At 40.1% G+C, this 13996-nt stretch overlaps 1 protein-coding gene across 1 annotated transcript; it reads right to left on the bottom strand.

The window, feature by feature from the left end:
- Window positions 1-4511: 4511 nt before the first annotated feature.
- Window positions 4512-10730, bottom strand: LOC307157654 (uncharacterized protein; the record flags this gene model as incomplete). The annotated part of the gene is made up of 12 exons (XM_079869584.1): window positions 4512-4946; window positions 5090-5274; window positions 5724-5911; window positions 5997-6035; window positions 6875-6935; window positions 7065-7142; window positions 7317-7406; window positions 7558-7738; window positions 7978-8058; window positions 8154-8265; window positions 9536-9599; window positions 10487-10730. The coding sequence occupies 12 exons, from the start codon at window positions 10728-10730 to the stop codon at window positions 4512-4514; spliced, it is 1758 nt and encodes a 585-aa protein (XP_079725710.1).
- Window positions 10731-13996: the final 3266 nt, after the last annotated feature.

Raw genomic sequence — 13996 nt, 5'->3', positions numbered from 1 at the left:
TTTTTTGTTTTTTTTATTAATATGAGGTTTCTAAGAATCTGATACAAAATAAACATAAAATAAATACACATCCATACTTTTTTTTTTTTTTTTTTTTCTCAAGAAGAATAAATAATAGGTTTCTAAGAATCGGTTTTAAAAATAAATAGATATAAAACACTCACACCACACACATACACACGCACACACGCACGCATACAGACATTTTCTTGTGACTATGACTATGACTATGACTACTCAAATTATAACCCATGTCAACACCTTTCTCTTACAGTTGGTCTCATGTCCGTAACCCTTTTTGTTCCATAATTATAAGCCTTCAAATATGCCCCGAGGTTAAGGTTCAAAGGTCAATATCTCAAAGCAGTAATACTATAGAACCTTCAAATTTATATATGTTACTCTCCAGGTCAAGACCTTTCCAGTGATGTATTTGGTTTAGCTATATGACAAAGTTTTAATTTTTTCACATTTTGGACATGTGCCCTAACAGGCTTAGGTTCAGAAAGCACTTTGAGGGCTTCAAGTGTGTGTGTGTGTGTGTGTGTGTGTGTGTGTGTGTGTGTGTGTGTGTGTGTGTGTGTGTGTGTGCCTGTTTTTCTATCCCGGTGGGGACTTCAACTTGAATGCACACAGACTCATGGGGATTCGTGTCACAGTAGGGACCTAAATTGAGGTCCCCATGGGTAGACAAGCTTATAAATCATACAGAATGATTTTTTTTTTTTTTAATGTAAAAATGCAGAAAGTTTTCTGTGATGGGTAGGTTTAGGTGTAGGGGTACTGTAAGGATATATAATATACAGTTTGTACAAAAACCATTAAGTTTATGGAGAGTCCCCACAGAGATAGTGAACCTGACGTGTGTGTGTGTGTGTGTGTGTGTGTGTGTGTGTGTGTGTGTGTGTGTGCATGTGCGTGCGTGTGAGGGTGTGCGTGTGTGAGAGAGAGATTGTGTGTAAGTGTGAGAGAGTGTGAGTGCAAAAGTGAGTTTTGTTTCTACCCCTGCCGTTCCCACACAAGGTTGCAATTCTTAAATGTGATCTAACAAAGGTAAAGAGAAAATATTAACCATATATGCTGTTTATATTGCTTGTAACTGGGATAAAATAAACATCTGTTGAGTATTTTAACATACATTTTTGTATTATGTTGAATTAAAAACCCCAAAATGCAGCGGGTCCACCAGACCCACGAACACTGGCTGAATAACAAAAATATCCAATAAAGCACTGCACACACTTTTTTGTCTACTAAAATCTAACTATAACATTTGATGCATTGTGTAGCCTATTTGCTGTGGCAGATATAAATTATTTGAATGAATGTGTTAGGTCATCCTGGCATAAACCAGTCACAGAAAATTTCAAAAATTGGGGGGCTGTACAGTGTGTGGTCATTGAAAATGGGTTATTGTTGCATAAAAGTCATATATCGATATTTTTTCCGTGGTCGGATAATTTCATATGTCTATCATTAATGGCCCGCGGTAAATCGCACTCCCACCACACACTCATACTACAAATCCCACAATGCACTGCGACAGCTGACACACAGGTCTGGCGGCTCAAGTGCAGAAATGTATAGTCATTTAAACGCAAAATAAACTATATCGATATTAACGATATCTCGTGCTGTATCGCGTGTGAAAATATGAAACACACATGAAGTGTTGTCTGACACTACTGATAATGCTGAAGTAGGCCAAATTACAAACATTTGCAATGTAACACTTAAATAATGCAGTGCCTTTGTCACTTTGGTTGTCATTAAATGTTGATTGTTTTATATTCTAGTTTTAAGATGCCAAGAGGGTCAACAATAACAACCTGCGTGAGCTGTTGGTGTGGCCACCAAGACCTGCAAATATTGCCAGCATGTGAGTTAACTATGAGTGTCACTGCAAAGGGTCTGAAAACTTATGACCATGTAATATTTTAGTTATTTTTTTTAATAAATTTAAAGTTTTTTTTTCTGTCAAGATGGGGTGCTGAGTGTATAATGAGAAATACAATTAACTTTTTTGATTTTAGCAAAATGAAACAGTGAAAATATTTAAAGGGGTCTGAATTCTTTCTGTACTCACTGTATATGGGTCAGAATCAAGGTTAGATTACAAGTTATAAATTACGCTAACACAAAAGGGGAAAAAATAGTTCACTCACTTTATTTCATTAAGCTTTGATTTCTGAAATTAAATATTTGCCTGTGCATAATCAAATAATGCCCAGCTGGGGTTTTTATGCAATGCATCAGTTGAAGTCTGATTTGATTAAAAGTTTAAGTAAAGTAGGGTTTAATGAACTATTAGGTCTATTAAGATCTACTCCATATTCTTGTTTTTATAGTAATTATTTGACAAGCACAATACAGTTTTTCCAATGTCCCTGTAGATTAGTGTGTATCCAGATTTCAAGTCGCTATTGTGACATTAAAACCAGGCCAAAATATTGACGTGCTTTATTGGATATCATTTGTCACAACCTGGGTCCTATGTTATGACAGAACAGACACGGACACCAAAGCCAATTGTAATGAAATTATTAAAACCATAATAACAAATCTTACAAACCATGGAGTGTGAATAGTCAGTAAAATATGAAATATCCTCTGCCACATATTTGCGGAAATATACATAAAAATGACATTACAATGCCTACAATACTCCCAATACCACTGTCTGGCTGTGCAGAGAAACAGAACAATTCATGGGTCCACCTACACGGACCTTTTATTGCCATTACAATATGAAAAATTTCAAACGCACGTTGGAACGAGTACTTCACCACCATGTCCAACGAGGAATTCCCGCATCCACCTATTCCTAGCTCCGATCCCACCAATGGACCAGTACCTCTAATTTCCACTCCCGAGGTGACGAGAGCTGTGAAGAAAATGAAGAATGGTAAAGCTACTGGGCCTGATGACATCCCAGCTGACGTCTGGAGGATGATGGGACAGCGTGGCACTGACATCCTGACCGCCCTGTTCAATAAGATCATAGACAACAACAAAGCACCGAAAGCCTGGACGACCAGCACCACTGTGCCAATCTGGAAGGGCAAGGGCGATGTATCCGAATGTAAGAACTACCGCCCGATTCGACTGCTGTGCCACGCCATGAAGATCTTTGAACGCGTGTTGGACAACCGCCTACGCAGCATCATCAACATCAGCCCTAACCAATGCGGTTTCATCAAAGGAAGTGGAACCACAGACGCCATCCATGCTGCCCGCCTGCTAATGGAGAAACACCGGGAGAAGAACAAGCCCATCCGCATGGTCTTCCTCGACCTAGAGAAGGCATTCGACCGTGTCCCCCATGCGCTCATCTGGGCCTCCCTCCGTGCCCGCCATGTCCCCGAGGCATATATCAACTGGGTCCAAATCGTCTACAAAGACGTCACGAGTGTGATCCGATGTCCCGCCGGGATATCGCCACCATTCGCCATCAATGTGGGAGTTCACCAAGGATCTGCCCTTTCGCCATTGCTCTTCATCACCTGCATGGACGCGGCGACGGCAGACCTGCAGACCCCTCACCCTTGGTCCCTACTTTACGCGGACGATGTATTCCTTGCAGGTAACGAGCAGCAAGAACTTCAAGACCTCACACAACGGTGGAAGGACTGCTTGGACCAGAATGGCCTACGACTCAACGTTGAAAAAACGGTATACATGGAAAGTGACCCCCAGACGCCCGATACCATCAACATCGACGGAGTGGGCCTGAAGAAGGTCACCCAATTTAAATATCTTGGCTCCATCCTCTCGGCTGACGGTGACAGCATCTTGGATGCCAGATCCCGGGTCAATGCGGCATGGCTCAAATGGCGCCAGGTCACTGGCGTCTTCTGCGACAAACGAATGCCCAAATACCTCAAGGCAAAGATTTACAAGACAGTCGTCCGCCCTGTTGCCCTCTATGGATCCGAATGCTGGCCTGCGTCCACCAAGCATGAACAGGTCCTACACGTGATGGAAATGCGAATGCTTAGATGGACACTGGGACTGACCCGATGGGACCAAGTAATGAATGAGGACGTCAGGAAGACTATGGGAGTGACACCGATCACGGAGAAGATGCGAGAGGCGCGTCTCCGATGGTATGGCCATGTAGTCCGAAGCGAGGAAGAGTCCGTTGCCAAGCGGGCCATGCGACTCAACCCTGAAGGGAAGCGACCCAGAGGAAGACCAAAGAAGCGGTGGATGGACCGGATAAAGGAAGATATGAAGCTCGTCAACGCCGCCCCTGAAGACGCCCTTGACAGAAAGAAATGGAAAGCAACCTGCCGAAAAGCGGACCCCGTCTTGCCACGGGACAAACGCTAGGAAAGAGACAATATGAAAAATTTGTTTTTAGCCTCTGTGAGGCACTTTGTATTACTTATTTAGTATGAATAAAATTTGATTTGATTTGATAACAATGAACAGCGATAGAGGATCAATTACATCTGAAATGTATATCTAGATTGGCACTGAAGAAAAGAAAAAAGGAAACCACAGTCAGCCTAATTGCTGTCATCATCATCATCATTGTCATTTTCATTGTCTTCATCACAATCACAATCACTAGCACCAACATCGTCATTATACAGTGTCTGTGTACTTAATGTCTGGAGGTCCTGAGACAGGCAGGAGTTGTCTGTGGTGATGTAACCACAAGTTGAGGGAACAATGTCTGGTACATGCAGATTAAACTTCACAGTGGTTTCATGTAGCTTTCTTTCCAGCTCTCTGAGACGTTGGATGAGAGCAGCTTTTGCACCAGGCTGCTCTGTGTCATCGATGGCAGAGCACAGAAAGGCGTGCTGCTGATGGAGGTGATCAGTTACATTTCTCATTTCCTGGTAAACCAGGAGTTTTTCCTTAGCTGCCCGTGTCTTCATATGCAAGGCATCAATCCCTCGTCTTTTCAGACTCCTTGGGACTTCATCTTCTTCAATCTGGAAAGGGCAAGACAATAACAATCACAACTTAACAACCCAGAGAACTATGCCATCTTACCAAGTGATCTCTAAAATTATTTAGATGGTTTCTATATGCAATATGGTTCCTGGGTGGTTTATGGTTACGTAACTATACTCACAGCTTCATCAAGACAGAAGTAGACGGGCCAAGAGGGATCACATGCTTCCTCAAAATGCATCGTTGCAGGGAAGATGCTCCTCTGTGGTGGCCATTGTATGCTGTTGTATTCTTTGATTGCTTGTTTTAGTCTTCTATTGGAGTTGGCCACCTGTTTGGACAGTCTTATGGTAATGCCCTGCCCATCTGAAGCAAAGTCAGAAAACAGAAAACACAGTTAGTCTTTTTGTTATTTATTATGGTTATTGGTAAACATTAGAGGAACTTTAATTTGGGCAAATGTGCTCCTTTTCCACCTCCCCTCGAGTTAAACAATTGAGTTTTACCTTTCCCCTGTTCGTCCAGCCGTTCTCTGAGTCTGGAGACCCCATTTGTGGCTTTAGCTTAGCATGAATCATTGAATCGGATTAGATTCATGCTAAGCTAAAGCCACAAATGGGGTCTCCAGACTCAGAGAACGGCTGGATGAACAGGGGAAATGTAAAACTCAATTGTTTAACTCGAGGGGAGGTGGAAAAGGAGCACATTTGCCCAAATGTTTGTGTGTCACTTTAACAGAACCAGAAGTGCTAAACAATGTCTCTCTAATAGTATCTACATTCATGAAACTGTTCAGCTTGTCCACATCACTTTACCTGGATATTTTCTTTTCAGTTGGAGGAGTACTGCTCTCTCTCTGGATTCAGTTCCAGCTCTGCAGATCAGCTGGGATCTGAGCTCCTGGTCAACATCTTTAAGAGTACACTGGAAGTTCAAATCTGATTCTTTCCATCTGGTCTCAATGCGGTGTTTCTTCTCCATGTTAAGCAGGGAGTTCTCAGTTCTACAAAGGTAGTACATGAATATTATCAAAACACCATTTACACATTCTATCAAAGATCAGCAACATATGGAGACGGGTAACTTACTCTGTTTCATCCCCCATGTATGCCTCACAAGTCCCAGATCTGTGTATTACAAAAAGAATATCAGAAAATTTGGTGGTTGTCAACCATAAAGAGTTAAGGCCTATTTATACTTCTGCGTCGAACTGCCGCCGTAGCTACGTCGTAGGCTGTGTGTAGCGCGCGTACCCTATGGCGTACCCTGACGTGCACCTCTCCAAAAATGTAACAACGCGTCAATTCTACGCGGACACAAGCGCTGTGATTGGTCTGCCAGAACCCCTCCCTCGGGGTTTCACATGCTCCCTAGGTGCGCGTCAACGCGGACAACAACACAGAAGTATAAATTAAAACCAACACGTTGCCTACGGCGTATAGGCTCCGGCGTTGGTCCGACGCAGAAGTATAATGAGGCCTTTACTAAGCTAGACCTTACCAAATATTGCAGATGACATAATTGTGGAATTCATAACATCATTGGCCCAGTTCCGACCTGGTATTAACATGAACAGTGGACAGCTTTAAATACAGGTCTAAACATAATCAGTGTGTACCGCAATGTGGTTGGATCTGGCCAAACCACACACAGAAGTTGTCCAGGTCACACGTAACAGCATTCTAACAGCATTTGACAGAGGATTCAATTCAGAAATGTTGACGTTGTCCATGTGCTTTTTAAAGGCGTGGTGCTAACAATATAGCAGTGGCAGGCCGCCACAGTTGAGTCACTGTAGGGGAAACACTGGAATGCATTTAAATACCAGGTCAGACACACTTAGGGCTGACCACTTTGTATCAGTGAGAGCACGTTAATACTGGGTCTGAACAGGGCCACTGCAACAGTTTCCTACACCAATGTGCCTTGTTATTACATATCAGTAGACAAGACACTGAATTCTTACTTGAGATTGTAGAACTTTATCAACTCCTTAATGTAGTCCCTTTTCCATTTAGAGACAGTGTCTGGAGATCAGATGAAAATGTTACAGCTATATTTCTTTTTCTTTTATTTTGTCAGGTATTTTTTTTTGGTAATTACTGTAGTTACATTTGCTTAAAACAATGGTTAAAACATTCACTTCAGTTGCTTACGTATTGGTTTTGGTTTCTGTTGGGACAGCTCTATCTCTCTTTTCTTCCATCTCTCAATGTGTTGCTCAGAGATCAACACTAAAAAAAATATATAAAAAATAAAAACAAACAAACAAAACAACCGACTGATCAATTCTACATAATACCACTATGTGCAAAATGGTTGTAAATTAAATGGAAAATTATATGATCGTAAATCTTAATCAACACAATTTAATTTTTTACTCCTTCTGCTTCTTGTGCTCAATTTACCTGGTGCCTCTCTGATGACAGATGAAATGTCTTCTTCAGCTAGAGTTGATAGTTTCTCTGCTTTGTCCAGTTTTTGCAGGAGGTTCAACGCTGCAAAGAAATACTTGAATTTACTTGCGTAGTACAATTTGTTCAAGCTAAACTCCAGAAAATATAAAATGTGTAAAATTTAAACCAACAAGCACAGTGCGTTAAACTACTAGCACTGATTTATGACATCGCCATACAATGGTAAACTAACCAAGGTCAGTAGATTTTCTCCGTCCATAGTGCAGAAGTGCATCAGTCAGCAGGTCAAGCCGGTGAGATGGAGTCATCTCCTTTGTGACCCTGGCGAATCTTCGGAGGAAAGACCACAGTCTCTCCATTCCTTCCCCATCAGTAAGCCCAAACCCACTAAGCCGTCTGGTGCTGTACTTGATCTGTGATTAAAGCAAAGTCGTAAAATATCACATAGATTGACACAACCTCTCACATTGTCCGCAACAGCACGGCTGTGAAACAAGTTTAGAAAACGTCAGGAAAATGCTAGATTCAAGATTACTTTCAGGCCTTTCTACTTTATTTAAGCAGTGCAGTGGACAGGAGAATAGAAGCTAAACAAGGAGGGAATGAAGTGTTCCCACAGATCCTGACATCTGTTTAAATCCAATGGTATTACCTGGCAGGGCAGTTTGTGTCCATAAACGTGAAAAGCCGGCACAGCCAAGGAGATGTTGGGAGGTATACCCTCACCTGATTTCTGTTTGAACACAGTATGGCAGAGCTTTTATTTGTAATTTTAAGATCTTTTAGAAAATATTGAAACTTTACACAGAAGTTTAAAAAAGAACTCACGTTCAAATGTGAGGCAACAACACAGGCAATATCATAGACCACCCGCAAGTGTATGTTCTTCTTTGTGCATCTTTGAAGAAGCTCATCAATGACATACAGGGGATAAGCTAACCTATAACAACACAAAACATGGGAATTCTGATACACTATGCTGAGCTCATTTAGTAGTATGTTGCAATATCGCCCATACACATATCACAGGTTAATACACTTCTATTACAGTATGTCATAGACTTGCCGTTCTCCTTGGCTCATGTTTACAAACATCAGTGGGATTTCATGACGACAGGAGGCTCCAAACACTCCTGTAACATCAAGCTTTTTCTCTTTTTTTTTGTGATCTCAGCATGTTGCCAGCCTTGAAGTTACTGCAGTCCTGGGATAAGGAAAAATGCAGATGGTTATGGGAAGACTTAGGTGTTTTTCTATTAGTTTAAGTTTGCAATAAAGTATTCTACAACTGTGACTAACCTCGTGAGGCTTGGAATTATCAGGATGTGAAAGCAGATATTCCTGTACATTATTTTCAGCAACAAACATGCGGGTCCCATGTAAGGGCTCAACTAGGCTTGTCCCTGAGCTTTGTTTCCTTACAAGGCCAAAGTTGGCATCCAGAGTTACTATCATATCTCCATCCACCTAGGAAACAATAACTTGAGTAATTCTGGTTTTGTATCTGGTGCAACAAAAAAGATAAAAGATGCACAAGTTCCCTCATTCATACTCATACCAGGCTGGTGAACATATACGGTTACCGCTATATCAAAATGTAACACTTCACATTGATTCAATTTGATCATTTCATGGGAACTGCAATCAAGTAATCTAACATGAACTAAGCTAGGAGTAGAACCCACCTTTGGACATGCTGGGCACGTGGTCCCATCATCAAACTGAGGGCAAATATCCACCAAACTCCTTTGTCGGAAGTGGTGATGCCTAAAGTGGGATATGGATTCTCCCACCAGGGCTCTGTAGAGTGCGTTAACCTATGGTATTAACCGCGTCAGCAAAAATGTTACTGAAACATCATTAACATTAAAAGCCAAAGTAATACTTTGCATGGTTCATTACCAAATTATAAATATAATTATAAATATATTTCTTATAAAAAATGAACAATCAGCAATCTTCTTTCATACAACTGTAAGATCCTAGATGTTTTCGTAATGATTTACTCTTCGTTGTGATATATCATGATCTGAAATGTTGGCGTCACAGATGGGACTTCAAAATTACCTTTATTGTTTCTCCAGCGCAGAGTGTTGCAAAAACCCTCAACAGAAACCTGACACTCCAGTGACACACAAACAAAAAGTTCCAGTAAAGGAATGGAGAAGGCAGTTTGAGGCTTTTCAGCTGTTGCTGGCCAGAGCCCATACCGCAGAAGAGTGCAGGCTTCAGGTTCACACTCGCACATATCTATAGGGATGGTGCAGAGACGTCCTGCAAAAAAAATACATAAAAACATAACCAAGGAATACAATAAAATAGTCTATTGATAATGATAGACAATCTTATTGATAGATGGCAGCATGGCAGTGGCCATTTGCACTCATTGGCCCAGGACAGCTGTGGCTACACAAGTAGCTTACCATCACCAAGTATGAATGAGTGAAAGAATAATGGATTCAATGTAGAGCTCTTTGAGTGTCTTGAAAAGCACTATATAAATCTAATCCATTATCATTACTATAATGTATATTAACAGAGACACTGTGTCACCAGTAACCTGATATGTAATTACTGGAAAATTGCACATCAGAAGTGTGAGAAATTCCTACGAGAATGTCATTGCTCAACATTTCATCAGCCTCTCTTTTCTTTTGTCAAGGAAATTAAACACATGACTTTTAACATTATAAAATGACAAACCTGTGTTGACAATGACTTTTATATCTTTCTTGTACACAGCATGGTTTTCATGGCCCTTGGGTAAATACAGGAATAGCCCCTGGTAGGATGGTTCATAAGAAGAATTCTGAAAGAAAGATAACTTTAACTAATAGTTTTGGAAATGAGTAATTCAAGACAACACAAATTGTAGTATTGTGCTAAAACAAGATTTACAAATATTTTGCTATATGTATATGTGTGAGTGAATGCTGTTGTTCATACATTCCATTTATCAGGGACGTGCAATGAATTGTGGTGAGTCCTCCTCAGACAGGCTTCACAGAGGACTGCCGTGGTGCTGCACTCCAAGCACCTATAACCAGCATGCCGTTGGCAGACAGAACACTTGGAAGTGATTGGTGCTGAAGTTTCAAATGAAACTTTGAGCATGTCCTTGACTGCATCCCAGGCATTTAGCTCTCTCTTCTATGCCTTACTGTATGCAGTCTCAGAAGATGAACTACAGCCTGCTGCTTCATCTTGTTCTGATGGAACAAGTGTGGAGTCCAAAAGGCCTGTTTGTTGGGAGCTGGGCTTGGGGATGTCTTTATGTGTAAGGTAATGAACCTTTACACAACCATTGATATTCCTCCTCAGCACCTTTATCTTGATGTTTCTTAACCGTGTGCCTTTCAGTGCTTTTCCCATCTCTGGAAAAAAAGGCAATAAGGACACATGCATGACTAATGGATACAACAAAAGCTAGATTTTTGTTCCTTAATGTGCATGATGTATTAAAACATAGGCCTAGATGTCACGAGTTGTGGATGGTGAGGACCTAAATGCAGCAACAAAGTCAGGAGGCAGGCAGGTGGAGGAACCAAGTTTTAATCAAATAAATGTAACAGACTACATGGAAGACACAGGGGGAAGCAACATGGATCTGGCAGGGAAATAAAGAAACCTAGGGGTATATGTACACTGAGCGGCTAACAATGAGACAGAAACCAGGTGTGACAAGGAGCAGGAAGTAACAGGACAGAATGCACAAGAGAATGAACCAACAAAATAAAAAACAGGAAACAAGACTAAGGCAAAACTAACACAAAAAGAACACAACACCAAAAACCCGGGAGACCATGACATAGATACATAGCCTAACTAGATAGATAATAAATCAAATAAACTTACCACTGCAATCTTGGAACAGTTTTTCCTAATCTGGGAATCAAAAGTTGTAAAATGAGATGGACAAAGTCAAGTACAGAGAAACATAAGCAGGAAAGCAGACAGATAGAAAGACCTGTGTATAGGTTTTATGTTTCAAGTTCAAGGTTAATTCAAGTAATGCATTTTTGTTAACGTTAGCCTGTTGTTGCTAGCTTACATAAATCAAAATAGAGCTACCACAAACCTGATATCACTATCACTATATACAGTAGGTATATACAAGCATGATATAGCCTGAATGAAGAGTTTGTATGAAGCAGATACAAAATATACGTACAGTGTAGTCATTACACAGAACGCCTTTAAGGCTAAAAGGTGTAATTTACAGGAAACTCACGGTGTAATAAATCGTTTTTCCCCCTCATCTGCTAACTTTTTTTAACTCATTAGTTAGCCATGGTGGAAGCTAAATTGTTAGTAATACTAACTAACAGTTTTGTTTCGATTAAAAAAACAACAACGTTTTTGTAGTAAACTGTAACTAATGCTAGCTTGACCGGTAAATACAGTAAATGCAAATGAAAAAAAAAATCAATAAAAACAATATCTGGAATTTCGTTTAAACTCTTTTATGTTACCTTATTATAGCTTTAATATAACAGTTTTCTAAAAATGTTTTTTTTTAGCTCATAAACTAAATAGGAACAGTTGAAAATGTCTTAATTTTCTGTCATTTTACCTGAAAGTCGCGGGAGGTTTGAGGTCTGGCGGCGGACTGTATTCCTGGGGGACTGGATCGAGAGTCTTCCTGTATGATGCTGATCAGCGATGTGAATAGATGATAACAACCTACTGCACCTGCTAGGAGGCACAGTAGGGCCCTACTGGCCCATACGAATGGGCCGATAACCATCCAGTCCAACGTAGTCGATTGCAGAGTTCACACGCATAGGTTTAATACCTATGATCACGCGCGTGAACTCGGCAATCGACTACTTTGGACTTCGACCGAAAAACAGGATGTAAACAAAGGTATTTGCGCTGGCTTAAATAACATAATTTTTATACATATCTTTCACATCTACTGCAGTCAGACTCACTCGTGTTCACTCAGAAGGAATCACTCACATTTTCTGTGCACTTGTAATGACACATCAAGGATGTTAAGAGGCTAAAAGCAGGTTTAGTACTTGCCCCATTGAAGTCAACAGGGTGCAAATTTGAAAAATAGAATAACTCGGTGTAGGCAACACCGATTTTTGTCGTTGTTCTCTGTATTGACAGCACTCCAAATGTACAAAAAAATGAGCTCAATGTTAAAATTGACCGGAGTTCTCCTTTAAATGATAAGGTAGAATTAAGTATCATTATAGGTCAAAAGGAAAGAATAAGGTTGAAATCTTCAAAACTAAGTTTCAAAAGTTTAAGTTTTGTCACAGGTGATAAATGCATATTTGGACACGTTGACGCTCGAAAACAACACAGAAGCCAACACTGGCTACCGCTGTTTCAATATTTCTACGTACATGCCTGTGCTCTGGGAACGTGACAGATTTGATGCCTGGATGTTTGAAAAGGTGATTATGACTAGTGTAAATCTTACACATTTTGCTATGTTAAAGGGATAATTCCCCCAAAAAAATGAAAAATCTGTCATCTTTACTCAACCTTATGTTGTTCCAAACCTGTTTGAGTATCTTTCTTTTGTTGGTGATGATGATATTTTTAATAATGTTGGTATCTACTGACGGTAGTCAGTGACTTTCTTTTTTTGTGTTTAGCAGAAGAAAGAAATTTATACAGGTTTGTAACAACATAAGGGTGAGTAAAGATGACAGATTTTTCATTTTTGGGGGAATTATCCCTTTAACACAGGTAGTACACCTACTTTGTCATCTGAACAGAGGCAATATGCATTCCTTTTCATTAGTATCTAAAAAATTAAATGCTTTTATAGTAAAATTGAATTGAAGTGACATTCAGAAATTGTTGCATCAATGGTTCTATCTGCTTTGGGTATTTAAAGGCATGTTTAATGAGTCTTTAACGATTAGTTAACTCAAAAATATTATTTCAAACCCATATGACTTCCTTCCTGGAAACACAAAAAATGTCAGACTGTTGCCATTCAGTATAAAATTTTTTTTTTCCTCTCCATAGAATGAAAGTGAATTGCAACCATTTCACAGTTTTTTTTTTCTTGATGTACTTGCTGTATTGTGAACTCTTCGCGCCTAACAACGTCCTTCAGCCTTGACTTATTCACGATACAGCACTAGACTCAAGTACCTTATTGCTTTTATAAAATGGTTACATGGTGCCTGTTCTGAGATGGCTGTGAATGGTGACCCAGCTTTTGATTGATGATTTTTGCCACACAATACAAATATTGGACTGGAACTAACCTTTTTAAAATTCGTTCCAAGATGGCGTTCTCCCAAATGAAGTGGATTTTCCTTCCAATCCATGTGAGGGGCAATCACTGGATACTTCTGGTAGCAGATGTTACAAATATGGAAGTATCAGTACTGGACTCATTTTCAGGGAACAATGTCACATATGTTGATATGTGGAGGTAAGATAAAGGATTTTTACAAATTGAGTAATGTTACTGTACATGTTTTTTTTAATCATAGTGTAGTGTCATACTGTACATATTTTCACTCCAACAGAACTAAGTTCTGCTTGCTTATCGGCCATCATATTGATCTTCATATTGGGCACGTTTGTTGAGGTTCAAGTGCGAGTGTCCGGCGCGCCCCGCGTATATCGTATCATCACAGTGCATGATAGAAAACAGAAGTGCAATATATACTTTTTTATTATTTTGGCACTAT

Source organism: Squalius cephalus (assembly GCF_949319135.1).
Source record: "Squalius cephalus genome assembly, chromosome: 4".
Lineage (NCBI taxonomy): Eukaryota > Metazoa > Chordata > Actinopteri > Cypriniformes > Leuciscidae > Squalius > Squalius cephalus.
Note: the sequence above shows the minus strand (reverse complement) of the source record. Positions and strands in the feature narration are given on the sequence as shown.